This window comes from Cetorhinus maximus, chromosome 1 (genome assembly GCF_964194155.1).
Source record: "Cetorhinus maximus chromosome 1, sCetMax3.hap1.1, whole genome shotgun sequence".
Taxonomy (NCBI): Eukaryota; Metazoa; Chordata; class Chondrichthyes; order Lamniformes; family Cetorhinidae; genus Cetorhinus; species Cetorhinus maximus.
In genome coordinates, this window is record NC_135879.1 from 61,862,505 (window position 1) to 61,890,104 (window position 27,600).

At 45.1% G+C, this 27,600-nt stretch overlaps 1 protein-coding gene across 3 annotated transcripts in view; it reads left to right on the top strand.

Moving 5' to 3' along the window:
* dclk2a (doublecortin-like kinase 2a) overlaps nucleotides 1-27,600 on the top strand; it is a 430,953-nt gene that overhangs the window by 389,697 nt on the left and 13,656 nt on the right. For all 3 annotated transcript variants that reach the window (XM_078541257.1, XM_078541259.1, XM_078541256.1), the window contains 4 exons: nucleotides 4,992-5,069; nucleotides 7,916-8,012; nucleotides 20,678-20,758; nucleotides 25,604-25,717. In XM_078541257.1, coding sequence (XP_078397383.1) covers nucleotides 4,992-5,069; nucleotides 7,916-8,012; nucleotides 20,678-20,758; nucleotides 25,604-25,717 — 370 coding nt within the window. The remainder of the gene's footprint in view (nucleotides 1-4,991; nucleotides 5,070-7,915; nucleotides 8,013-20,677; nucleotides 20,759-25,603; nucleotides 25,718-27,600) is intronic.

Sequence of the window (27,600 nt, forward strand, 5' to 3'; positions counted from 1 at the left end):
ATTAGACCTACAGGCTGACAAGTCCCCAGGACCAGATGGCCTGCATCCTAGGGCCTTACAGGAAGTATGGTTATGTGCATTGGTTATATTTTTCCGAAACTCCTCAGATTCTGGAAGGGTCCCAGTAGATTGGCAAGTAGCTAATCTAACACCTTTGTTCAAGAGAGAAGAAGGCGAAAGCAGGAAACTACAGGCCAGTTAGCCTAACATCTGTCATAGGGAAATTGCTTGAATCCATCATTAAGGAGGTTATAGCAGGGTATTTAGAAAATCATAATGTGATCTGGCAGAGTGAACATGGGTTTGTGAAAGGGAAATTATGTTTAACTAATTTCGTAGAGTTCTTTGAGGAAGTAATAAGCAAGGTGGATAAAGGGGAACCTGTAGATTTGGTGTACTTGGATTTCCAAGAGGCATTTGATAAGGTGCCACATCAAAGGTTACTACACAAGATGTAGGAGGTAACATATTAGCATGGAAAAGGATTGTTTAGCTAACAGGAAGCCGAGAGTAGGGATAAATATGTCTTTTTCAGGTTGGCAAGTTGTGACAAGTGGAGTGTCACAGAGATCAGTGCTGGGGCCTCAACAATTTACAATTTACATCAATGATTTGGATGAAGGGACCATACTTATGGTAGCTAACTTTGTCGATGACATATGATAGTTAGGAGAGTAAGTTGTCAAGAGGAGGTAGAGTCTGCAAAGGGCTTTGATAGGTTAAATGAGTGGGCAAAAATTTGGAAGACGAGTATAAAATGGGAAAATGTGAATTTGTTCATTTTCGCAGGAAGAATAGAAAAGCAGTATACTATTTAAATGGAAATAAATTGCAGAACTCAGTGCTGCAGAGGGATCTGAGTGTTCTAGTACATGAATCACAAAAAGTTAGTATGCAGGTACAGCAAGTGATTAGGAAGGCAAATGAAATGTTGGCGTTTATTGCAAGGGGAATGGAATATAAAAGTAGGGAAGTTTTACTGCAGCTGTATAGAGCCTTGGTGAGACCACATCTGGAATACTCTGTACAGTTTTGGTCTCCTTATTTGAAAAAAGATATGGGTTCACTTGACTCATTCCTGGGATGAGGGGCTTATTTTATGAAGAAAAGTTGAACAGGTTGGGCCTATGCCCTTGGAGTTTCAAAGAATGAGAGATGATCTTACTGAAACATATAAGATCCTGAGGGGATTTGATAGCGTAGATACCGCGAGGATGTTTCCACTTGTGGGAGAGAATAGAACCAGGGGACACAGTTTAAGAATAAGAGATTTACCATTAAGATGGAGATGAGGAGAAATATTTTCTTTCAAAGGGTCATTAGTATGTGGAATTCTCTTGCCCAGCAAGCAGTGGAGGCTAGGTCATTGAATTTATTTAAGGCAGAGATAGTCATATTTTTGATAGACAAGGGAGTCAAGGGTTATGGGGGACAGATGGTAAAGTGGAGTTGAGACACAACCAGATCAGCTATGATCTTATTGAATGGCGGTGCAGAAGCGAAGGACAGAATGGCCTACCCCTGCTCCTAAGTCCTATGTCTTGACTTTAAAATTCTGACCTTTGTTTTCAAATTCCTCCATGGCCTTACCGCTCCCAATCTCTAATCTCCTCCAACCCACAGAAATCTGTAGTCTTCTATTTCTGGCCACGTGTGCTATCCCAATTATTGCCCCACCATTTGTAGTCATGCCTTCAGTTGCCTATGCACCAAGCTCTAGAATTCCCTCCCTACATCTCGCTACCTCGCTTTTCTCCTTTAAGACACTTAAAACCTACTCTTTGACCAACCTTTTGGTCATCTGACCTAATTTTGCAGAACCAAGTAGGCGGCTTAGCCAGGAGTAGAAGAAAGCGTATCACCTGCTTCCACCCAGACCCATTGTCCCGCAGGAATTTAACATCAGTTGGAGCATAATTGCCCACTGATGAGACTTCTGCCCCATCTGAGGAGGAAGCTCCGCCTCTGAGAGGTGCCACCCAATCAATGGCCAGCAGCTCTCTGGTCCCATGAGCGTCACTAGGGAGTGGTAGCTATTGCTGGGGCTGCAACAGGTGCAGATGTGGATCACTGCTGGAATTGCATGGAAAGGTAAATAGGAAAGGGTAGCATCAGTGCTAGGCTGGCGTGAGAGGAATCAGGGGCTGGGTTGGAAAGGGAAGAGGGGGAGGGGAAGTACCAGGGAGGTGGTTATCAAAACGTGAGAGTGGGGCTTCCGATAACAGGGGGCCCAGAAAACAGGCACCCCCCTCTTCCCACCACATGCCTAAGCAGTGTTAACTGCCAGGTTTTCCACCTGTCACTGGCCTTAGCCTGTCACTCATGAAATAGTGGCAGAGATGGGTATTACTGGCCTTTAAGTGGCCAGTGATTGGCCAATTTAGGGCTTCAGTTGGCAGAATGGTGGGGCCTGATGCCTACTCCTGCCACTTGTAAAATTATGTCAGGGGCAGGGACAAAACTAGGTATGCGCCAGGAAAGATGCCCATGGCATTTTACGGGACCCCTGCCTGCACACCCACCCACAAGTGAGTGTAAAATTCTGCCCACATCTTCTTATCCAGCTCAATGTCCTACTTTGTTTTTTAATGCTCCTGTGAAGCGCCTTGGGATGTTTCAGTATGTTAAAGGTGCTATATAAATATAAGCTGTTGTTTTTGTTGTTGTTGATGGAGATGAAGGAACAGATACTATTTTATTAAGTTAAAAAGAAAGAAATAATTTTCTGTAAGGAAAAGACTGTTTTCATCTAGATAACTGATATGTTCTTTTGGAAACTAGGACAAGGCCTCCAGGAGTGTGTCAATAGTTGCAAGAGTATCCCTGGAAGTGTGTTGATAGTTTTTCATAGGTCACCTACGTAGAATAGTTCAACATCCAATGTAATAGTTTGGCGAGAAAGCTAGTAAATCCATTTTAAGCTAATTGCAATGGATCATTGTAAAAACTTCACCTCTCTACATGATGACTATTCATTGGACCCATTATTACCTAAATAGAGGAAGCTGTCCTCATCAATTATTTCTTCTCACCAGTCCACTGTTGCAGACCATTATGTTTTGCTGAAAGGCAAATACCGGGAGGAAGAAGCAGCTATTTTTTTCCAGGTAGACTTTTTTCATGTGAACAGGAAGCTTGTTTTATGTACAGCCATTTCTTGACCTCTTATTTGAAGGGAAAAAAACAAAATAAGTTTTTAGGCACTCTTACATTGACACCTGCTTAGTTTTGATCATAGGCCCATGCATCAGTTCCTCACATTTACTAAACATGCGAACATATGAATTAGGAACAGGAGCAGGAGTAGGCCACTCGGCCCATCGAACCTCCTCCGCTATTCAATAAGATCATGGCTGATCTGATTGTAACCTCAACCCCATATTCCTGCCTACCTTTCACCCCCTTGTTAATCAAGAATCTATCTAGCTCTGCCTTAAAAAGATTCAAAGACTTTGCTTCCACCGCCTTTTCAGGAAGAGAGTTCCAAAGACTCACAACCCTCTGAGAGAAAACATTTCTCCTCATCTGCCTTAAATGAGTGACCCCTTATTTTTAAACAGTGGCCCATAGTGCTAGATTCTCCCACAAGAGGAAACATTCGCTCCACATCCCCTATCAAGACCCCTCAAGATCTTAAAGGTTTCGATTAAGTTGCCTCTTACTCTTCTAAATTTCAGTGGACACAAGCCTAACCTGTTCAGCCTTTCCTCATAAGACAACCCACCCATTCCTGGTATTAGTCTCGTAAACCTTCTCTGAACTGCTTCTAACACATTTACATCTTTCTTTAAATAAGGAGATCAGTACTGTACACAACTCCAGATGTGGTTTCACCAATGCCCTGTACAACTGAATCATAACCTCCCTAGTTTTGTAATCAATTCCCCTCACAATAAATAATAACATTCTATTAGCTTTCCTAATTACCTGCTGTGCCTGCATACTAACCTTTTGTGATTCATGCACTAGAACACCCAGATCCCTCTGAATCTCAGAGCTCTGCAATCTCCCACCATTTAGATAATAAGCTTCTTTTTAATTCTTCCTGCCAAAATGAATGATTTCACCTTTGCCCACATTATACTCCATTTGCGAGACCTTTGCCCACTCTCTTAACCTAGCTCTGTCACTTTTTAGCCTCCTTACATCTTCTTCACAAGTTAATTTCCTACCTATCTTTGTGTTGTCAGCAAATTTAGCCACTATTCCTTTGGTCCCTTCATCCAAGTCATTTATATAAATTGTAAAAAGTTGAGGCCCCAGCACTGATCCCTTTGACACACCACTCGTCACATCCTGTCAACCAGAAAAAGACCCATTTACATCAACTCTCTGCTTCCTGTTAGCTAGCCAATCTTCTTTCCATGCCAATACGTTACCCCCTACACCATGAACTTTTATTTTTTGCAATAACCTTTGCAGTGGCACCTTATCAAATGTCTTCTGTAAATCTAATTCCTTGGCCAAGGAGTCCAAAGTGCTCAATCAGATAAACATGGGATGCTATTTTCCTGTGATTCAAAGTAAAGAAGCAACCAGTATTGATAGCCATTCATCCTGTTTCACTGGGCTTTCCACCAATCTCCCGCCGAAGTATCATTGGTGTTTTCAAGATTAATGCAGAGAATTGACAAAGCTTATCCAGGCAAATATGCTGCTATGATGAAGTCCATGTACCAAATACCATGGGACACAATTTAAATATTAGGAAGTCAAGAACCAGAAAACAAGTCAGGCAACATTCTGCCCCCCACCCTTCATTTCCACTCAAAGCACAATAAAAGTGTGGAATTATTTACCAAGGACGTCCATTAATGCAGCCAGTATATGTGAACTTAAAAAGGAATTGGATGCATTTCTAGGGAGAGAAGGGATAAAATGAAATGGAAAGAAAAAGGGTATATGGAGTTGATCTGTGGACAAGGAATGGTTGTGTTGGATGTAATTGTTGTTTCCTGTTCTTTAACGTTATGCTCTTACTATTCTTACAGGTATGGCTTAAAGGTCGACATTTGGGCAGCAGGTGTCATTACGTACATCCTCCTCTGTGGCTTCCCCCCATTCCGCAGGTAAACTGCTTCAGACTTCTCACAGAAAAGAATGAGACTCTCAAATCCCAGTATGAACAAGCACCTTTATATTGGCAGGAGCATGTTGCTCATGCATTTGATGACACACTAATCATAAACCAGAGGTGAACGTTGACTTCAGATACTGCCAAAGTTTCAACTTTATGCAGGTTCTGGGAAGAAAAGCTGGAAGTGCAACCACACAAGTGAGGGCTGTGGAAATACAGTGTTCCATTGTCACCAGCCTCTGCTTAAGTACAACCCTTGCAGAGCCTAAATACCATTGTAAATATGCCAGTTGTTAATGGAACATAAATGCTCAAGGACCTTTTTATTCTTTCATAGGATGTGAGCATTGCTGGCTAGGCCAGCATTTGTTGCTCATCCCTAATTGTTTTTGAAAAGGTAGTGGTAGGCTGTCTTCTTGAACCACTGCAGTTCATTTGGTGTGGGTGCATCCACAGTGCTGTTAGGAAGGGAGTTCCATGTTATTGTTCCATGATTTTGATCCAGCGACAGTGAAGGACCAGCAATATGGTTCCAAGTCAGGATGATGTGTGGCTCGGAGGTGATCTTGAAGATGGTGGTGTTCCCATACATCTGTTGCCCTTGTCCTTCTAAGTGGTGAGGTTGCGAGTTTAGAAGGTGCTGTCGAAGGAAGATTGATGAATTTCTGCAGCATGTCTTGTAGATGGTACATACTGCTGCCGCTGTGTGCTTGTGGTGGAGGCCATAAATGTTTAAGATGGTGAATGTAGTGCTGACCAAGTGGGCTGCCTTTTTTTGGATTGTGTTGAGCTTCCTGAGTGTTGTTGGAGTTGCACTCATCCAGGCAAATGGAGAGTATTCCATCACACTCCTGACTTGTGCCTTGTAGATGATGGACAGGCTTTGGGGAGTCAGGAGTTCAATTACTCACTGTAGGATTCCTAGCTTCTGACCTGTTCGTGGCCCAATATTCATATGGCCGGACCAGTTTCTGGTCAATGATATTGCCAGGATATTGATGGTTGAGGATTCAATAATAGTAAAACCATTGTATGTCAAGGGGAGATGGTTAGATTCTCTCTTGTTGGAGATGGTCATTGCCTGGCCCTAGTGTGGTGCAAATGTTACTTGCCACTTATCAGCTCAAGCCTGAATGTTGTCCAGGTCTTGCTACATATGGCCATGGACTGCTTCAGAGTCACGAATGGTACTCAACATTGTACAATCATCAGCAAACATCGTCACTTCTGACCTTATGATGGAGGGAAAGTCATTGATGAAGCAACTGAAGATGGTTGGCCCAAGGATACTACCCTGAGAAACTCCTGCAGCGATGTCTTGGGACTGAGATGATTGACCTCCAACAACTATGACCATCTTTCATTGTGCAAGCAAGGTATGGTTGTGATTGTTGGGAGGCCAATTGTCTGTTTCCGCATTGCCAGCTTGATTGCTGGATAGTGATCATGAGCAGGATCTGGGGCTTTTTTCTCCTACTTAACCTGCAGGGGTGCTAATGCTAACTGTAGTGCTTGACCTCCATTCTTACTGAGATCAGAATTCTCACCAGAGATCAGGGATCAAACCTGGGACACTTCTAGTCTGTATGAAATCCTTAAGTGTTCTTGGGAAGCTCAGTTCCCTGATCTTAACTACGCCATGTGATGTGAGTAGCCAGTTCTTCACTCACCTTGCTCTTAAGGTGGTGTCAGTGGCACATCAGTTGATGCTGTATTATTACTGAACCGCTCCTCTGGCGTCATTTGCAGCACTAAGCATTGACATAGTTTTGGCCCAAGTTTTGCGATCAGTGGCAAACCAATGGAATTCACCATTCAATATGTTTACACTTGTCTTAAGAGGTTCTGTCAGTGTTTACATTACTTGTGGTTATCAGTTGCAGTAGTGCAACGCCTGTTCCAGGGGATCTGGGACCTGTGTGAATGGAGCGGACAGTGGGGTGCCTCTTCAACCAATCTAATTAAAGAATTCTTCCTGAGGCATGCAAGGCCTAAGTCAGAAAGTGTAAGTTGGAATATTTAATTCAATGTTAAATCATATACAGAAAGCAAAATAGAGAGGGGGTAAAAGGTGGGATTAAGTGAGGTTGCAAAGACAGAAAGAAAAAGTTTAAAGAAAAAGTTTTTTTTCTTTAAATCCCCATAAGTAACTAAAATCTAAAGAAATTAGTCTCCAAACTTTTAAAAGTTAATTTTCAGTGCCAGAGAGGTTGTTAAATTATATCATGCTGTTAAAAATTCACTTACACTTAAATGGACAAGCCCTAGCTTTTTCTGACGTGTCGCATGGGATCCATTGGTAAGTACTACAATATCACACATTTCATGTACTTGGGTGCCGAGTCCCTTGATGATGTACCAGAGTAGTGAAGTTTTTGGAGGAGCAGGGAAAATTGGATAGCACCTTCCTGATTCCCACATTTAACTGCACACATGCAGATACTGGAAGTTGTTGTCCAAATTACTGCTTAATAATGGTGAGTCTGGGTAGCCTTACCATTATTCGCACCACAAAATGCAGGCCAATGCATTTAACAGTACACATCAAGATTGAACCCTTCCATCAGCTACATCCATTATATGTATGAAAGCTGTATTCAGTGTACAAACTGACCTTTCTGTACAGCTGTCAGAACTATTTAATGTGCAGGTTAGGAGCCCTGATGTCAGTCTATATGACACATCTCTTTCCAGGAACACAAGGATCTATTTCCTATAATCAAAATTATTTTCCAGTATTTATTGAAGTTTAAGAATCCAAAAGTGGAAAATTAATTGGATTAATTCCAAGTCATTTCCAAATCCTACCCTAATAACCCTATTTTTGTGTTCCTACAGTGAAAACAATGTCCAGGAGGACCTGTTTGATCAGATTCTTGTTGGCCGACTGGAGTTCCCATCTCCTTACTGGGACAGCATCACCGGCTCTGCTAAAGTATGTACAGGGTTCTATCCCAAACCACTTAGAATCAGGGATGGTAGAAATATGATAGGATTTTAAGGGGGAACTCATAGTAGGTAACTGCACAAATAGAAATAAAGGGTTGAAAGCTTTGAGAAATTTAAGGAAAGTAAAACTGAAGTGATTGAGTCAGTTTTTGCTTGGTGTAAACATAGTTGCAATGAGGTAACTCTGACCATTGTATCACCTACACATCTTATTGCTATATTGAAAACAAGGCAAGATCTTCTGGCTTTTCTTACTGTCCTGCAAAAAAAAGGCCAAACATATTTTCATGAAGCTGTGAGCTCTAATTCATCAGTTTGGGGTGATTAGAGAGTTACCTCATTGCAACAATGTTTACACCAAGCAAAAGTCTGACTCAATCACTTCAGTTTTACTTTCCTTAAGTTTCTCAAAGCTTTCAACCCTTTATTTCTATTTGTGCAGTTACCTACTATGCTAAATAAAGATTCACACAATTTTAGCTCAATTCTGCCCAAAACGTGACCGCAATCTGTATTTCACATGGTCTGTTTCTTCCTGTTACTTTGGCCACTTTGCCATACCTGCTACCCAATGACACAAAAGGAGGCATGAATGGCTACTAAATATTCCTGGATACAAGGTGCTCGAGAAAGATCAGGAAAGAAATAAAGGAGGAGCGGCCGAGAACCAGAGGACACGATTAGGTGAATGGCAAAGAACCAATGGTGACATGAGGAAAAACTTCTTTATGCAGTTGAGTGATTATGATCTGGAATGCACAGCATGAGAGGGCAGTGGAGGCAGATTCAGTGTGGTTTTCAAGAGGGAATTGGATAAGCCCCAGAAGAGAAAACATTTCAGGGCTATGCGGAAAGGGCAAGGAAGTGGGACTAGGTGAGTTGCTCTTACAGGGAACCAGCAAGGATACAACGGGCCAAATGACCCCCTTCTGTGCTGTAACCTATGATTCCATATGCTGGAATTCAGCTACACACAGTGAAGAGGAATTCTCATGAAAATTTGCTGAGACAATAAATTTCAGGCATCCACACGATGCAGCAGACTTCAATACCCATAACATCAGGAGGGGTTGGGAATGGTAATTAGAGAATGGGAAAAAGGGTGAGGTGACTGAAGAGGGAAGAAGAGAACCTGCATGATTTCAGTTGGAAGGAGACGAGACTGATGAGTGAACTGAGAGTGGAAGGGGAGTAGGGTTCCTGTGTGAACAGAACATAAAAAAGATTACCAGTGTGAATGGAAAAGAAAGGGCAAGGAGATTGAACAGAGCAGAAAAGGTGGAGTGGGGGCGATTGGGGTGTTAATTGGGGGATCAGAAGTGTTCATGGACAATGGCGGCGATTGGCAATTTGGGGCTCAGGAATGGTGGAAAACTCTGAGGGAGTTGATGAGTGCCACTGGAGAGCAGCAGGTGAAGACTTGCTAAATGAGTTGGGGTCGGGGGGCAGGCAATAAGGGTTGATAATTTCCAGTATGAGCTGCATTTTTAGTGTTACTGCATATCAGAGGACTATATTCAGGAATGCTGTTGTCCTGTTAGGATATTTTGAAATAGTTCATCAGTATTTGCCAGTTTTCTAAGTTTGTATGTGTGTTCTCACTTGCATGGCACAAACACAAAACACAAGATAGCCACAATGTTAGTAACTCATCTCATTCAGAATGTGAGCAGGAATGAGAACCAATGGCATCTTCTGATTGGTGATAATGTCAAAGCCACATTTCCATCCTTAGGATAGCATTTGGATCAAAACACCTGGCAGAGGTTTGGGCTGAGATTTTCATCCTTGAGGCAGGAATTGCATGTTGGGCCACTCGTGATCCTGCCTCCTGCTTGGCAGTGCCCGCCCACTCTTATTTTCAAGGTGAGGACGAGCTAGACCCAGGGCCACTGCCTCGGCCCGAGGCGGATACGGAGGTGGGTTGATGCCAAGGTGAGCAGGTTAGAAGGCCTGCCTGTGTTCATTGAGACATTGGCCCAGTTCTGTTGATGAGTATTCGGCACCAGAGCCCTCAGTCCCTCATATTCCCACCATGCCCCCTCCCTGCACTCCATGCATCTCCTATATCCACTCAGCAGTATCTGCTATGAACAGAGCCATGCGCCCTATAATAACATTGGGAAGTCTTTGAAATGCTCATGAAATTGTCAAAATAAATAGCTATTCAGAAACTGCTTCAAGAAACTTTAATCCAGGAGCTCATAAAACTGTCGGTCAAACACAGCCATTCAAACTCCCCTTGAAAGAACTCACACCTTTTAAGTGCCCATAGATCTGTCAAAATAAACAAACAGCCATTCAAAAGCCTCTTCAAAACACTTTAATCATATTATCTGCTCATAAAACTATCAATCAAACAAAGCACACAGTCCCCGTCACAACTGTGTAAACAACCCCGCTGAGCTGAATCCATTAGTGGGGCTTGGAGCTCAGCCAAGTCAAGCATTCATAATGGGATTCCATTGCACAACTGAATAAACAAATGCTCTGCTGCTCAATGCAATAAAGTTCTTGAAGTTGCATGAAAATACAGCCATCTGTTCATTTTTTCAAAGGTTCTGCAGATGGAATTTCGATCAAGGAAGTTAGACATCTGTTTATCCATTTCAAAGGCTCAACAGATATCTGGATTTTAAATCAATGTAAAAATCAAAGCATAGGGTCCACATGACAAATTAAAATCTTAATCTCAATCCTGTTGAATGCAGAAGAGCACATTATCCACTGGATAAAGGATTGTAATGCATATTGACACTTTCACAATTCTAGTCAATTTAATGGTCAGTTAGCTTTTAAGAACAAAACCCTATCATTAATCACTATATTAAAACCATTTTTAATTTATCATACAGCATTGCACAAAGTTGTCAACACCTTTTGAACTGGTCTGTCAAAAGGTTCCCAACTCCAGACTAGACCTCCTCCATGGTTCAAAATTCCTCTGAGGTGCTGCAAACCATGTCTCCTAATAAAACATGCCCTGACTCCATGGAAATAGTAGAGGGTCTAAAATGCTCACCCCTGCAGAGGAGTAAGCAAGGGTGGGATTGTTGCCTGTGGGCTCACTGCCTGCACCCTTATCCCAGGGCCATAAAAATCCCACACAATGGGAATGGGAGCGTGAGTCTCAGAATCGAATCCTGCCTGCAATTTTTAAAATCCCCTCACCTCCGTTCCAACTTAGATGGAGGCATGAAAATCCGGCCCTTGGTTTTCCATATAAACCATGAAAATATGAGTGAGTATTTTTCATTTGTTATGGTCAGATGTACTGGGGGTGGGTAAGTCAGGGGAAAACCATTTAGTAATCTTTCAGCTGGTCTTTTGAGTCAACTTAAACTTCCTTCAATTAAAGACTGGGAAGACCTAAACCAGTGTCTTGAATCACCTCCACAAATTCTGTTCTCTAGCCATTGACTAGCCCCTCCCCCTGGCTACTTTCCGACTGCATGCCCCTGCCCCTGGCTAATTTCCGACTGCATGCCCCCCTCCCCCTGGCTACTTTCTGACTGCATGCCCCTCACCCCTTGGCTATTTTCCGGCTGCATGCCCCCCTCCCCCTGGCCACTTTCTGACTGCATGCCCCCCTCCCCCTGGCCACTTTCTGACTCCATGCCCCTCTCCCCGGCTATTTTCCGACTGCATGCCCCTCACCCCCTGGCTATTTTCCGATTGCATGCCCCTGCCCCAGGTTACTTTCCGACTGCATGCCCCTGGTTACTTTATGACTGCATGCCCCTCACCCCTTGGCTATTTTCCGACTGCATGCCCCTCTCCCCGGCTATTTTCCGACTACATGCCCCCCTCCCCCTGACTATTTTCCGACTGCATGCCCCTCTCCCCCTGGTTACTTTCTGACTGCATGCCCCTGCCCCTGGTTACTTACTGACTGCATGCTCCTCTCCCCCTGGCTACTTTCTGACCACATGCCCCTGCCCCTGGTTATTTTCTGACTGCATGCCCCTCTCCTCCTGGTTATTTTCTGAATGCATGCCCCTCTCCTGGTTATTTTCTGAATGCATGCCCCTCTCCTGGTTATTTTCTGAATGCATGCCTCTCCCGGGCTACTTTCTGTGGCTGAATAGACTTTTTCCTATCTTGCTGTCCTGTTTGGGCCTAGCTGAGTTTCCAACTCTAAATCTCCTGTTGTAAAAAGATTGCCTATTCAACCTCCATAATGCCACCTGCCTCCACCCCTGCTCATCTGCTGCCAAAACCCTCATCGTAATTATTCTTTTAACAAAAGAATAAAACATTTATTAAACAAGGAAAGATGAACCATATTACAATACTCCTTCACTCACACCTATACCTTTACAGATATATAGAGATTTGTAAGGATAACACAAGTTACAAAAGCTATCTTATACTTTAATGTTCACAGTAAATACGCAGTCCATGTAAACCAATAGGCACCCTGTGGGATCAGACTCACCACATTCTGAAACCAAGTGATAGATGCCGCCTCAACCAGATACTATAGATCTCTCCTGAACTCCCCACAGACACTTGTCACACCGTGAACCAACTGGTCTCACTGCACTCCGTCTTTCACACAAAGGTTTCCAATCTCTACTTTCCAAGAACTCGCCTTGGAATCTTCTCCCAAACTGATGCTTTCTCTCAGACACCTTCCACAAGGGTTCACCTCCAGGGTTTCGAACTCTCCTTCTAATGTTCCTCTTCCCTGGGTCACCACATGCATTCAAGCTAGCTTCCACGCACTCTCCCTCATCGATTCAGTCATCAACAGTACCACTTCTTCACATGCCCATAGCAAAGAGTTATAGATCTTCGGTTGTCTCTTTGAACTTTCTTGCCTCTTGCAAGCAGTTCTCACTTTAAATCTGCTTTCTGCAGCTTTTGTCTCTTTAAATCTGAAGGTTGGAGCTTTTCTCTCTGGCCCTCACTCTTAACTTTACTTAACAGGACCTTTCCCAGGACCCTGTCCTTCCTTTGACTAGAAGGTCTGCTTGGGACTTCCTCCTGTTCCACTGCCCTGGATTTTTGGGTTTTTTTCTTTAGCTTGGTACTTGCTATATGTCCCTTTCACTCCAGTCTCTCCTGGCAACTACTTTCAACCAACTTTAACTTGAAGCTGGCTATCTTTCCCTGCTCGGCTGCTTCTGCTTCACAGCTATCTTCAAACCAACTGAACTCCAACAGCTTCCAAAACAAACTGCTGTTTCTAGCTTTTCTGTGTGTGTTTCTTTGGGAGGGACCTGCCTCTCTGGACCCCTGTTGCTAGGCAACAGCCCAATTCATCCACCCTTGTTTGTTTAGTTTACGGTTGTAAAACTCTCATTAGAAATGCAAGCACCGTTTTAAAGTGAAACTAAAACTTAATTTGACACTTTTTCCAACACACACGGCAGAATTTTATGGCTGATGTGTGAGTGGTGGAGCCCGTATGTCAGAGCTTAAAATGTCGCGCACTGACGTCACGCAAGTGTCCCGACGTCAGCGCGCGGCATCGCGATATTTAGTTGGGCGGGCGCGCTATGAAGCGCGAAGTGTGCCCGCCTGTAAGTTAAAGGCCTTGTTAAGGCCCTTAACTTGGCAATTGAAGCCAATTTTGAGGAGCCCGTGCGATCTTCGCCTCGGTGCAAGGGCGCAACGGGCAGGCGGGTAACTGATTTTTTAACAAACCTCATCCTCAGGCAGGATATGTGGACTCAGAGGGGTTGTTCATGTTTTTTCTGAAGTATTTATTGCAGAAAGTGTTTTAAATTTGCCTGTGTGATTGTTAACAGTTCAGATCGATTTCCAATGGCTTTTTCTGTACTTTGAAGCTTCAGCTCAGCACTCTGCAGACAGTAATCTTTATCGGGCCTGCAGCTTTCCGGAGGCCTCCATTTAGCCTGGGTATGGGTTCTGACATCTCCACTGGAGGCAGCTCCTCTGAGGAGGAAGGGAGGGATAGAATAAGGAGGAGGCCAGGAGTGGGCAATCAGCCTCCAGGGGAGCCACCTTTGGGAGGCCAGGCGCAGGCACAAGGGGCACAGGACCAAGAGGTTGTCCAAGGTGGAAGGGGCCACAGAAGACGCCACTATCCTGCTGCCAGGGTATACAGGCGGTGAAGCAGCTACCTCAATATGACTGAGGGGCAGTGCCAAAGGAGGCTCCAACTGTCAAGGGGGACAGTCAACTATATCTGTCAGATGATTGGCCCTGAGATCTCCCCTAACTGTGTGGGTGGACACCCCATGCCAGTGGCTCTGAAGGTCACAGTTGCCCTCCACTTCCATGCATCTGGCTCCTTCCAGGGCTTGGTGGGTGATCTTTGCGGTGTCTCCCAATCAGCTGTCCACACTTGTGTCAAGCAGGTTACAGACGCTCTGTTCAGACGGGCATTGACCTTCATCCACTTCCGCTGTGACCAGGCAAGTCACATACAGCGAGCCAGAGGCTTTGCGGCCATTGCTGGCTTCCCCCGCATCCAGGGTGCTAAAGACTGTACACATGTGGCCATCAAGGTACCAGCAGGTGAGCCCAGTGCCTTCGTCAACAGGAAGGGCTTCCACTCCATGAACGTGCAGAAAGTGTGTGACCACAGGATGCAGATTCTGCAAGTTTGTGCAAGGTACCCAGGCAGCTCCCATGACGCCTACATCCTCAGACACTCCCAGGTGCCGGGGCTCTTCAGTGCTCCGGCTCGGCTGGATGGTTGGCTGCTGGGTGACAAGGGCTATCCCCTCAGAAGGTGGCTCATGACACCTCTCCGCCATCCAAGAACAGAAGCTGAGGAGTGCTACAATAGGAGCCATGGCACCACAAGGGCTGTGGTGAAGAGAACCATCGGTCTTCTCAAGATGGGCTTCCGTTGCCTGGACCGCTCAGGGGGTGCACTCCAGTACCCCCCAGATCGCGTCTCTGTGATTGTGGTAGAATGCTGCGCTCTGCACAATCTTGCGCTGGAAACGGGGGATGCAGTTGACGATGAAGACCTTGACGCAGTGGATGAGGCTGCACATAATGAATCCAGCGATGGCTCAGAGGACGAGGAAGCACAGGACAATGATGAGGGGCAGCACGCCGACCCGCTACTACACCAAGGAGGCAGGGACACCCGGGACACTTTAATCCAACGAACCTTTAGCTAGCTCCACACACATGGATCAGCAGGACCAGCATTGCCTGGCGCTTCCACACGTGGCACTTAGGTGCTACATCTTCCACCTCATCAGCTGCAACTAAGGGCTTAGTACAGAAACATCAATGTCCACTCAAACACTCATGATATGCCTATGAAACATACAAATGCAGCACAAAGGAAACACCCTCAGCCATGGTCAGAAAAGTGGACCTTATTCCCACCAAAAGAAACCACAAACGTCGCTCAGACGTACAGAATTATATTTTCCCTAATCTAGGGCCAACACAAAATCACCAGTGACAAACCCGTGGAGTGCCTAACGTGCCTCATGCTTACGTTTGCGGGTGCTACGTCTTGGTGCCGCCCCATCGCTTGGAGTGGCTTGTGAGACAGCCTGCTGACTCTGCTGTCCTGTTGGCCTCGATGACCTTGGCGGCCGTCCTCTGGCCTGTGGAGCCTGTGATGGCCCTGACTGGGAGGGAGGCAACGATGACTGGCAGAGGGGTGGAGGAGCTGCTGCCCTCATCCGGAGCGTCCTGAGAGGAGCTCGCAGCGACGACAGGCAGCTGCTGCGCCGATGTGAGGTCACATTGGACCTCCCTGCTCACCACAGATGGATGGGCACCGAGCGGTGACACTTGGTGCCCACATTGGGAATGACCACCTGTGGCCATTAGCGCTGTGAGGGCTTGCAGGTCAGAGCGTAACCCAATCAGAAGATTCTCAACCTGCTGGAAGCCCCTCTCCATGAGGGTCGCCAATCTCTCAATGGAGGAAGCCTGAAGCTCTGTCCTGAGGTTCATGCCTTCACTGACACTCTGCTTGGACTCCTCCACTACAGAGACCAAGTGAAGCACACCCTCATGCAACCCTGCCAGATGCTCCTGCGCACCCGGCCGCTTGTCCTGCAGCTGCTGCATGGCTGACATCTCCAGAGGCACATCATCACTGCCCGACTCAGCATGTGCCTGGTCCCCTGCAGTCCTCCGGCTGCTGGCACCATCGGCACTGTCTGTCCGTGCCATCTCCTCCAGCAATTGTGAAGTGCCCCCTCCACTGTGCCCCAGGACACTAGCCAACGTCATAATCCCCACTGATGTGGTAGTTGCTGCGCTGGTGCCTGGCTCGCTGAAAGGATGTGACGCAAGTTGCAAGTCTTGGCCCTCAGGTGTGGAGGTGGGGGTCTCTGGACGTGTTGGTGACGGCCATGCGGTGGTGATGCTGAAATTAACAACAAGGACAGTGCATCAGTTAGCATTCAGTCAGTAACACCTTTCATCCCTTTCCCCCCCAGCCTCATAAGTCGCTCACCCTTCAGGAACCTAAGGAGACAAACATTGGTGGGGTGGTAAATAGTCAAGAGGAGGCCCAAACATTACATGCGCATACAAACAGGCTGGTCAGATGGCCTAAGGAATGCCACGTGGAATGTTTTGTGAATAAGTGTTTGGTCAAGCACTTGGACAAGACAAGCAAGGTACGGGAATACATGAGTAATGGTAGGACCGTGGGAAGTCACGACGATTACAGGGACCTTGCTGGGCAGACCCGTTAAGGTAGCAGAACAGGAACATAAGGCGTTTAACAAGGTGGAAGCCAGACTTGCCTTTATTAGACAAGGAATAGAATGTAGGAAAAAGGAGGTCATGTTGCATGTGCAGAAAATGCTGTCAAGGCCACATCTACACTTCTGCGTTCAATTGTGACCTGAGCTTCATGGGAGGGATGGCATCGGAGTGGGGAGAATGCAGAGGTTCCTGACCTGGATGCATGCTGGCCTGGAGAGTTGGAGTTATGAGGAAACATTGCATACACTTGTGACATTTACCGTGGAGCACAGGAGATTAACAGGACACATTATTGACCTTCATACCGTTATGAGGGGCATAGAATGGGTGGACAGAAGGCAACATTTCCCCTTGGCGCAGGGATGACTGACATGGTGGCATTTATTTAAGCTGAGTGCCATGAGGTTGACAGGTGAGGTGCTGAGGACCTTTTGGACAGAGTAATGTGGGACGCACTGGCTGAAAGGGTGGTGGAGGTACAAACCCTCCATAGATGCAATAAGTCTTTGGATGTGCAGCAGCGATGCCATGGCATGTTAGGCCATGGGGATAGTGGTCACAAATGGGATAAGGCGACTTTGGAAGGTGCTAGAGATGCGCATCCTCAAGGGGCCGAGGGACCTTTGTGTATGATCCACACGTCTGACTGTATCAGTCTGTGAATGAGCAGTGTTGCTGCATTAACAATTGCAGCAACCATCCGTGCTTTGGATGGTGAGGAGACAGAGTGGATGGGACAGTGGCCCTCAAATACCTGGCCGCTGCACCCCAGCCTCGCCGACACCTGCCGACCTGGCCGCCTGCCTCCTCCCCAGCTCCATGGCCTGCTCCTCATATGTGGTGAGGTGCTGCAGCACGGTGTGCCCACCACCAGTCCGCAAACGCTCCCGGCTATTGTGCTCTGTTTTTGCCTGCAGAACAGAGAAGAGCATTTATTGCGGCTGATTGCTCCTGTACTCTGCACGTGCACGCCGCACCCCAACCATAGTGGCCCATCTGAGGCCTCCAGTGGCTCCTGTCCACACTACTGATGATCAGTCCCCAGAAGATAGTACGGCTGGTCCCAACCCCCTCTCCTCAACGGCCACCTTGGACACATTCGGCGTCCATCACTTTGAATAACACACAGGTCTTAGCGCCCATGGCAAGGAGGCGCAACTAGGTGCGGCACCGAGGGCAGCAGATGGCTCTTGGCCACGACACCTTGAGGCTCCCCTTCCACCATCTCATCACCATCAATAAGACATGTGTTGGAATTCTGAGTATGTGTCTAGCTGCCTCCTCTGCACGTTGCCCCCAGACTACTCAAATGCGACAAACACCAACATATGCTGCGGGGAGAACCCATCTTCTCCTCAACCACTAAGGCTGATGTAAGCACGGTCACTATGTTTGCTCACCCAGCATGCACCAAATGCCCAATGCAGTAACGACACTAAGACGTGGTGGGGGGGAGGGCCTCGAAGACTAAGGCTACCTGCTGGGTAAAATGGCCAAGGCTGACATGGTACTCACCCTTCCAGAGCGCAGCAAATCATTGAAGCGCTTGCGGCACTGGGTTCCTGTGCGCCGCACAGCATCATGAGAGCTTACAGCCTCCGTCACCTCCTGCCACGCCTGCCTGGTGACGTGAGGGGCCCTCCTCCTCCCATCCTCCGGAAACAATACATCCCGATGGTTGGACACCTCTTCGAGGAGGGCAGCAAGGCAGGCATTGGAGAAACGAGGGGCACAGTGGCCTCCCACTGGCCTACCCTTGCCCACCCTCCTCCTCCTCTGCCCTCACCTCTTGTGCTGCTCGATGACTGGCCATGATGAACAGCCTAAAGGAGGCTGCCTGGCCGCTCTTTATACAGACTGCCGGTTCCCCATTGGAACTGGCGGTCTGAACACGCCCGCCACCGATTTAATTTTCCCGATGAACACGGGAGTCGGAACTCCGCTGGGTGGGCCCACACAAAATGGCGGCGCAGCCTGTTTCGGCGCCGGGGATCGGCTGCCCGCCCGCTGCCAAGTTGGTCAGGCCCGCCCGCCAAGCACAAAATTCAGCCCACAGATACAGAAATACAAATCAAGCTTAAACTTTAAAGCTAAAACTCATTCCTAACGCCCACAAATACCAATATAACTTACTTAAACTGTCTCCATTTCCTAACATTATGTTTTCTTCACAACATACTTTCCTACCTATCTTTGTGGTGTCTGCAAATTTAGCTACCATGCCTTCCGTCCTCTCATTTAAGTCATTCATGTAAATTGTGAAAAGTTGAGGCCCCAGCACAGACCCCTGCAGGATTCTACTCATCATATCCTGCCAATCAGACAAAGACCCATTTATGCATATTCTCTGTTTTCTGCCAGTCAGCCAATCTTCTTTCCAGGCTAACATGTTACCTCCTACACCATGAGCTTTTATTTTCCGCAATAACCTTTGATGTGGCACCATATCAAATGCCTTCTGGAAATCCAAGTACGGTATGTCGAACCTTTAGTTGTCTAGGTCCTAAGCTCTGGGATTCCCCCCCTAAACTGCTCCACCTCTACCTCTCTCTCTTTTCCTTTATCATTTTTAAAACCTACCTCTTTGACCAATCATTTGTCACCTACCCTAATCTTTCTTTCTGGGACCCGGTGTCAAAATATTGTCTGATAATTCTCCTGTGAAATGCTTTTACTATGTTAGAAGTACTATATGAATGCAAGTTATTGTTGTTGGTCTGCTAGAATCCTTTTTGTTGCAGTTGCACACACATAAAAACCTTGTCAAAAGATTGAAATTTATTTGTAGATTCAATTATAACCTGCTTGCAACACCCAGCAAAGAAGATTCAGCTACTGAAGCCGGCTCAATATGACTAGAGAAAATTTCAGCATCTTCTCTACTAGAGGGAAGAGTCATTCTCTAGATGTAAGCTTGATAAAAGAATCCCAAACATGGGATATAATCTCAAAATTCAACCAAGACAATTTAAAGCAAATTCAGAAAAAGTACTTCTTAACACAAATGGCTGTGAGATTTGAAATGCATTGACCCAGAAGGTGATTAACAGAAAATAAATTGAAGTGTATAAAAATTAGGTAAACCATTCTCTGTGTCTTTTACTGGAGCAGTCTAGCTACTGTTGGATTGAACTTCTTGTTTCACTCCTTCATCCGCTAAAGCCAAATGATAAGGCCAGTTCTCAACAGTAGGACCATTACCTCAGGTGCTTATGGTCTTTAATTTTTCTGCTTGCAATTAAGAGAGCAGGTGAGTCATTTTCTTGCACAGTGCATATTTCCATTCCGTCTCATTTGAAATGAGTGCTGCTGATTACTGAATTCAGTGGCTGATTGATACAAATATAAGCACACACTTGGAGGACTGCATGCAATCCTGGTTGCCATATTATAAAAAAGCGAGAGAGGGACTGGAGAGGGTACAGAAAAGATTTACAAGGCTGATACCAGAAATGTGAGATTTACCCATCAGGAAAAGAAAAAGCTAAAGGGTGACCAAATGAACACCTTTAAAAGTATTGATAAAGTAGACAAAAAGCAAGTACTTCCACTTGTGTGCAAGAGAAAACTAGTGGCCATTAATATAAGATTAACATAAGTCACCATGAAATCAAAAGGAGAATTTGGAAGAAACTTCTTTACCCAGATAAAACTCCTTTATCATATTTGAGACGAATAGTATAGATCCAAGTCAGCAGAAACTAGATAAGCATCTGTGGAAGAGGGAAATAGAGGGTTCGAGTGATGGAGTTAGATGAGGAAGGGAGGATGGAGGCTCGAATGCAGCATAGATATCAGCATTGACTGGTTAGGCAGAATGGTTTGTTTCAAGGTTGTACATTGAAACATATGATGCTGCTTCTGAAAAGCAACAAATACCAGTAAAATAATTTGGAAGCTCCAAGTGGTTATTTGGACATACTTTGAATCTGTTTTCTTATCACTCTAAATGTCTCTGGCTTCAGTGCTGTCATTTTATTGCAGGAATTGATTAGCCGAATGTTGCAGGTGAACATTGAGGCGCGGTACACAGCAGAGAAAGTTCTGACTCATCCCTGGGTGGCTGTGAGTATCAGGATTATACTGTAAGAAATATAAACATATCAATAGGCTGCACCAAATACACCAGGAGAAATATGAGCTATGTGAACAGAGACAGCAAGTGGACCATAGAATTGTTGGATTCAAAATTCGAATTGCGATTTCTATTAAGCCCATTTATTTGAAATAAAATATTGAAAAGGGCGACTATTATGGTGGGAGGGAATATCAGAAACATGGCTTGATCAAGGAAATGGAAATGGATACAAATTCAGGGGAATGGAAATGGATACAACATTCAGGGTATACCGGGGTTAGAAAAGTCAGTTTTGCAGAAAATGAGGTGGTGTATAGCAGCAACCCAGCTGCAGCACCACTGGACATTCCTTGTTGGCATCAATGAGCTTTGCCTCAATGGTAGGAACATCTGAAAGTTAAAGAAATTGAAGGCGTGAGAGGTAAAAAGTGACCTGCTCTGGTTAGATGTTTCTAATGTGAACAAAATCCAAGCTAACACTTAGAGGTATTCTATATATAACCTCAAAGCAGCATTAAGAGGAGGATAATTTTCTCTATGATAAGATAGGGAAGGTATGCGAGGACAGAAAAGAGAGTTTAGTCAACTTCATATGAACTGAGAATGCACAAGTGGTACAGTCAGGGCTAGTAGATGTGATACATAACTGCTTCTTCAACCAATGCTTCAAGGAAACCACATGAGGAGATGCTGATCTTGACCCGGTGTTCATAAATAACCCAGAATATGTGCAGGAAGTAAGAGTTGTAACACCCCTGGTGCAAGTTTTAAAATTCAGGATTCAGATTACCCAAAAAAGGAGGGCTGAGCTTATAAGTAATTTTTAAGTATCATTTATTGCCCATCCTAATTGCCCTCAAGAAGGTGATGGTGAGCTGCCTTCTTGAACCGCTGCAGTCCATGTGGTCTAGGTACACCCACAGTGCCAATAGAAAGGAGTTCGAGGGTTTTGACCCGGCGACAGTGAAGGAACAGTGATATATTTCCAAGTCAGGATGGTGTGTGGCTTGGAGGGGAACTTGCAGGTGGTGGTGTTCCCGTGCATCTGCCTTGTCCTTCTAGATGGTAGAGGTTGCACATTTGGAAGATGTTTTCAAAGGATCTTTGGTGAGTTGCTGCAATGCATTTTGTAGATGGTACACATTGCTGCCACTTTGCATTGATGGTGGAGTGAGTGAATGCTTAACGTGATGGATGGAGTGTCAACCAAGCAGGCTGCTTTGTCCTGGATGGTGTTGAGCTTCTTGAGTTTTGTTGGAGCGTCATTCATGCAGGCATGTGGAGAGTATTCCCTCAGTGGAGTCTTTATAGATGTCAGGGGATCCCTCTTTGTGTAGCATACGTGTTGGGCGGTGCAGGCACAATCTTGACTCATTCCCCTAAATCAGAGCTCATTCCCAATGCAAATGTGAGGCTCTAGCAGATATCCAGTGCTGAGAGGGAGAACATCAGAGGCAACAAGGAATGTCATTGGTGCTGCAGTGAGGATGCTGTTGTAATATCAGGAAATGTGACAAGGGACCCTAAAGGAGAAGTTCCTCAAAGATTAGAAGGAAAATTCCCTCTGAATGCCTCTGCAAGGCTGAAGTGTTCGGAAGGTAAGTTTCCAGAGATAAATGGAGGAATAAGAAAACATCAGAAAGAGAACAGTCTCAGTAATGGTGCATGAATCTACCATTGATTGTTGTAAAAACCCATCTGGTTCACTAATGTCCTTTAGGGAAAGAAATCTACCGTTCTTACCTGGTCTGGCCTACATGTGACTCCAGACCCACCGCAATGTGGTCGACTCTCAAATGACCTTTGAAATGGTTTAGCTAGCAACTTGAGTTGTGTCAAACTGCTACAGAAAGGTCAAAAAGGAATAAAATCAGATGAACCACCTGGCATCAACTTCGGCAACAGAAACATTCCTGTCAACCCTGCAAAATCCTCCTTACCAATATTTGGGGGCTTGTGCCAAAATTGGGAAAACTGTCCCACAGACTAGACAAACCTGACATAGTCATTCTCACAGAATCACACCTTACAATCTAACCAACTGCCCTTGACATTCAATGGCATTACCAACATTCAATTCCACATCATCAATGTCCTGGAAATTACAATTGACCAGAAAGGTAACTGAGGTCCCAAGGTCACGGTCTGTTTGACTTTCAATGACATCACCATTGCTGAATCCCCCACTGTCAACATCCTGGGGATTATCATTGATCAGAAACTGAACTGGACCAGCCGTATAAATACAGTGGCTACAAGAGCAGGTCAGAGACTTGGAATTTTGAGGTCAGTAACTCACCTCCTGGCTCCCCAAAGCCTGTCCACCATCTACAAGGCACAAGTCAGGAGTGTGATGGAATACTTTCCATTTGCCTGGATGAGTGCAGCTCCAACAACACTCAAGTAGCTTGACACCATCGAGAACCAAGCATTCCATTTTATCGACACTCCATCCATTACCTTAAACATTCACTCCCTCCACCACCGATGCACAGTGGCAGCAGTGTGTACTACCTACAAGATGCACTGCAGCAACTCAGCAAGGCTCCTTCAACAGCACCTTCCAAACCCACGACCTCTACCACCACCACCTGCATGTTCCCCTCCGAGCCACTCAAACACACGCCGCTGACTTGGTACTATATCGTCATTCCTTTACTGTCATTTGAATATATATACGAACATGCGAAATAGGAGCAGAAGTAGGCCATTCAATAAGATCATGGCTGATCTGTTTGTGTTTTGAATTCCTCATTCCCATCTACCTCCGATAGCTTTTGATTCCTATGCCTAGCAAGAACTTACCTACGATAAATGAAAATACTGCGGATGCTGGAAATCTGAAATAAAAACAGAAAATTCTGGAAAAACTCAGCAGGTCTGATAGCATCTGTGAAGAGAGAAACAGAGTTAATGTTTCGAGTCCGTATGACCCTTCTTCAGTTTAAGACAGAGATGAGGAGAAATTGTTTCTCTTAGAGGGTCTTTAGTCTATGAAATTTCTTCCCCAGAGAGCAATAGAAGCTGGTCATTAAATATATTCATGGCTGAGTTAGACAGATTTTTGATTGACAACAGAGTCAAGGGTTATGGGGGCAAACAGGAAAGTGGAGTTTAGGCCACAATTAGATCAGCCAAGGTCTTATTGAGTGGTGGAGCAAGCTCGAGGGCCTGAATGGCTCCTAATTCTTGTGTTTTAAAGAGTTGGCACAGGCACGAGGGGCCCAATGGCCTCCTTCTGTGTGGTCAGATTCTATGTGCAACAATAACCTGATTGGCTGCAGTCAGCATGTATACAGAAGTCCTGCCTGGCCAACCTCTGACTTTTTTGAGGACGTGAAAAGCCAACCGAGCTAAGGTAAGTTGTACAGTGTGATTGGTGCACCTTGACTTCCAAAAGGTTTTTGATAAAGCTCTCCATGAAATTCCATACATTGTTCAAAGCTGTGTTGGTTCAGGGTAAACCATGAGATGGATAAGGAATGAGCTGAATGGTAGGAAAGAAGTACTGAATAGAAAAGTGCCATTGTTTAGGGAGAGTGGGTGTACAGACTGGGATGCACCACAGCTCACTTAGTTACACTGCAGCTATACTATCCAAAGTCAAAATTACCATCTTTGTTTTCATTATGATTACTTTCCAATGCTTATTATAATAGTGTGTGGTTAAGATCACAGTAATTAAGATATTTGAATAATACAGTGCTGTTTGGCATTCCACTAAGAAATATTGGCTTTACTGCCCATGGCAATGCTGCTGTTTAGTAGCAGCATATTGAGAGTAATGTTTATCCCAAACATGCAGCTTCCTATTGTAGATACAGAATACTGCCATATTTGTCCAGTGTCAGTCACATACAGAATACTGCCGTATTTATCCAGTGTCAATCACAGACAGAATACTGCCATATTTGTCCAGTGTCAGTCACATACAGAACACTGCCGTATTTTTCCAGTGTCAATCACATACAGAATACTGCCGTATTTGTCCAGTGTCACTCACATACAGAATACTGTCATATTTGTCCAGTGTCAATCACATACAGAATACTGCCGTATTTGTCCAGTGTCACTCACATACAGAATACTGTCATATTTGTCCAGTGTCAATCACATACAGAATACTGCCGTATTTGTCCAGTGTCACTCACATACAGAATACTGTCATATTTGTCCAGTGTCAATCACATACAGAATACTGCCGTATTTGTCCAGTGTCAGTCACATACAGAACACTGCCGTATTTGTCCAGTGTCACTCAGATACAGAATACTGTCGTATTTGTCCAGTGTCAATCACATACAGAATACTGCCGTATTTGTCCAGCGTCAGTCACATATAGAATACTGCCGTATTTATCCAGTGTCACTCACATACAGAATACTGCCGTATTTGTCCAGTGTCAGTCACATACAGAACACTGCCGTATTTGTCCAGTGTCACTCACATACAGAATACTGTCGTATTTGTCCAGTGTCAATCACATACAGAATACTGCCATATTTGTCCAGTGTCACTCACATACAGAATACTGCCGTATTTATCCAGTGTCAGTCACAGATAGAATCCTGCCGTATTTGTCCAGTGTCAATCACATACAGAACACTGCCGTATTTGTCCAGTGTCAGTCACATACAGAATACTGCCGTATATGTCCAGTGTCAGTCACATACAGAATACTGCCGTATTTGTCCAGTGTCAGTCACATACAGAACACTGCCGTATTTGTCCAGTGTCAATCACATACAGAACACTGCCGTATTTGTCCAGTGTCAGTCGTATCAGCAGAGGCTCCTGGGAGATTTTATCTGTTTACTGCTTCCTTCCTGCAGGATGATATGGCACAAGAGCGGGACATGCAAGTTTCAGTAACTGGCAAATTGAGAAAGCACTTTAATCCAGTGTCAAAGCAGAGCAACAGTACTGCGGGTGTCAGCGTTATAATGGTGAGTCGGACTATACAAAAATAAATCTCATGCCAATCAAGCAAACATTCCAACCAAAACTTTCACGTTTCAACAGTGTTACTAACTAATCTTTTCTCCATGACCATCCTCCCAAGCAGTGTCTTGATCAAAGGCCACCGATGGATGCTCCATCATGCTGCACCTCACACTGTTGAGATGCAAGTCGATGCCTGTGATTTCCCATACTTGAGTCAATTAGGGGGGCTAATTATGTGTTCTTAATGCAATAACTGCTTCTAGAGTGGTACTCACACTGGGTCAACTCTAAAAAAACATCCTTAAAGGGAGAAAATATCCAGCTGGAGGAAGACGTGAAAAGTAAATTACTCTTTTTTGGGGGAAAGAAAATTCTGTCCTTTTTATCGCTATTTTTTAATTGCCTTTACTTCCCTTACCCAATAGCTTTCTGTTTCCATTTTTAAAATCTTCCCTGTTTTTCACCATCCTCCTGCTTTCTTTTCCCTCACTGGCTCTCCTTCACCCTCCTCTCCCTCTCTGTCTCTTTCTCATTCTGCATGTTCAGTCCTCCCTGCTGCTCCCCTCCGAAGGTCTTCTAGAAGGATATGCAAATTGGTTTAGATGAATTGGGGTGGATCATAAACACCAGCACAGAATAGTCGGGCCTGTTTCTGTGCTGCAAATTCTGTGCAATTCACTTTGCTATATATTCCCCCCTCCTCCTCATCATTCTCTGCCTTCCCTCCCCCATCCTCTTCTCTCTCTCCATGTCCTCCTCCTCCTCCCTCTTTTCTCCTACCTCTCCCTCCATTTCTCCTCCTCCTCCACCACCCCCCCCCCTCCTCCCTCCCTCCCTTGAAGGAAGTGGATTGTAAAGTTGGGCAAGGTTTAAAAATGGCGAACATCTAAACCTGTCAGCTTTCCGCCTGGCAGGTTAAGTTAAAATTACTTCTCAAGATTTCAGGAACAGAAACGGGGAAATGTACGGAGCTGCAACAGCCACAGGCTAGTGGGTACCGGGCTACACGTGGCTAGTGAACCATATTCCAAATACAAAATAGTTGAACATATTCCACTGGAGTTAAAAGAAGACTGTTGTTTAGACATATCCATGTCCATTTTCTGTATATAACTAGCAGTATATGAAACAACTGCATTTTAGATTAAAAAAAAGATCTGTTTTAATCTGTTTGATTCTGGGCTCAGCCTCACCATGGAATGATATTTCACCCCTGGGATGGAAATGTGATATATTTTGCTACCATTTTGATTCCTAAATGGGTTTTTAAAAAATATACAAAATAAAGGGTAACTTTTTGACTTTGTGCTGTCGGGGACAGGACTCACCCACTGGCAATGTGAGTCTGAAATTAGGCCTATTCTGTGTGATGCTTTTGAACAGGCAGGGTTTCTCACTAGGAGGATAATACTGCCCACTTAGTACAAACAGCTGGGTGTTCATGTGGGGATGGCTTCTGTCGGAAAGTATATCCCAACATTACCCCACTACAATTGTGTCTTCTCTCCCTTAGTTACAGGGAAGGCCGTGGTGTGCATTGTTCAGGCCTTTTTATTGAAGGCTAGGTGGTACCATCCCCTATTCCAAATTGCATTACCCATAAAAACTGCTTAACCCCTATGTCACAATGTTGCAATTATTGGTGTGTCACAAATATGAAATAAGGTATCAAATTAGCTCTTCAGAGGTCTTACAGTGTTAAACGCATTATGTGATTTAGTATTATACAGTACAGGAAAATCCCAGATTGCTGCTGTGTGCTGTGCTCTGAACTCACCTGGGGACAAGAGGGGAAGAGCAACTGGCCTCACACCCATGAACTAGGGAGGAAACAGATCAGCCAGAATTCTTCCTCCTGACACTATCAATTGACCCCTGATGCACA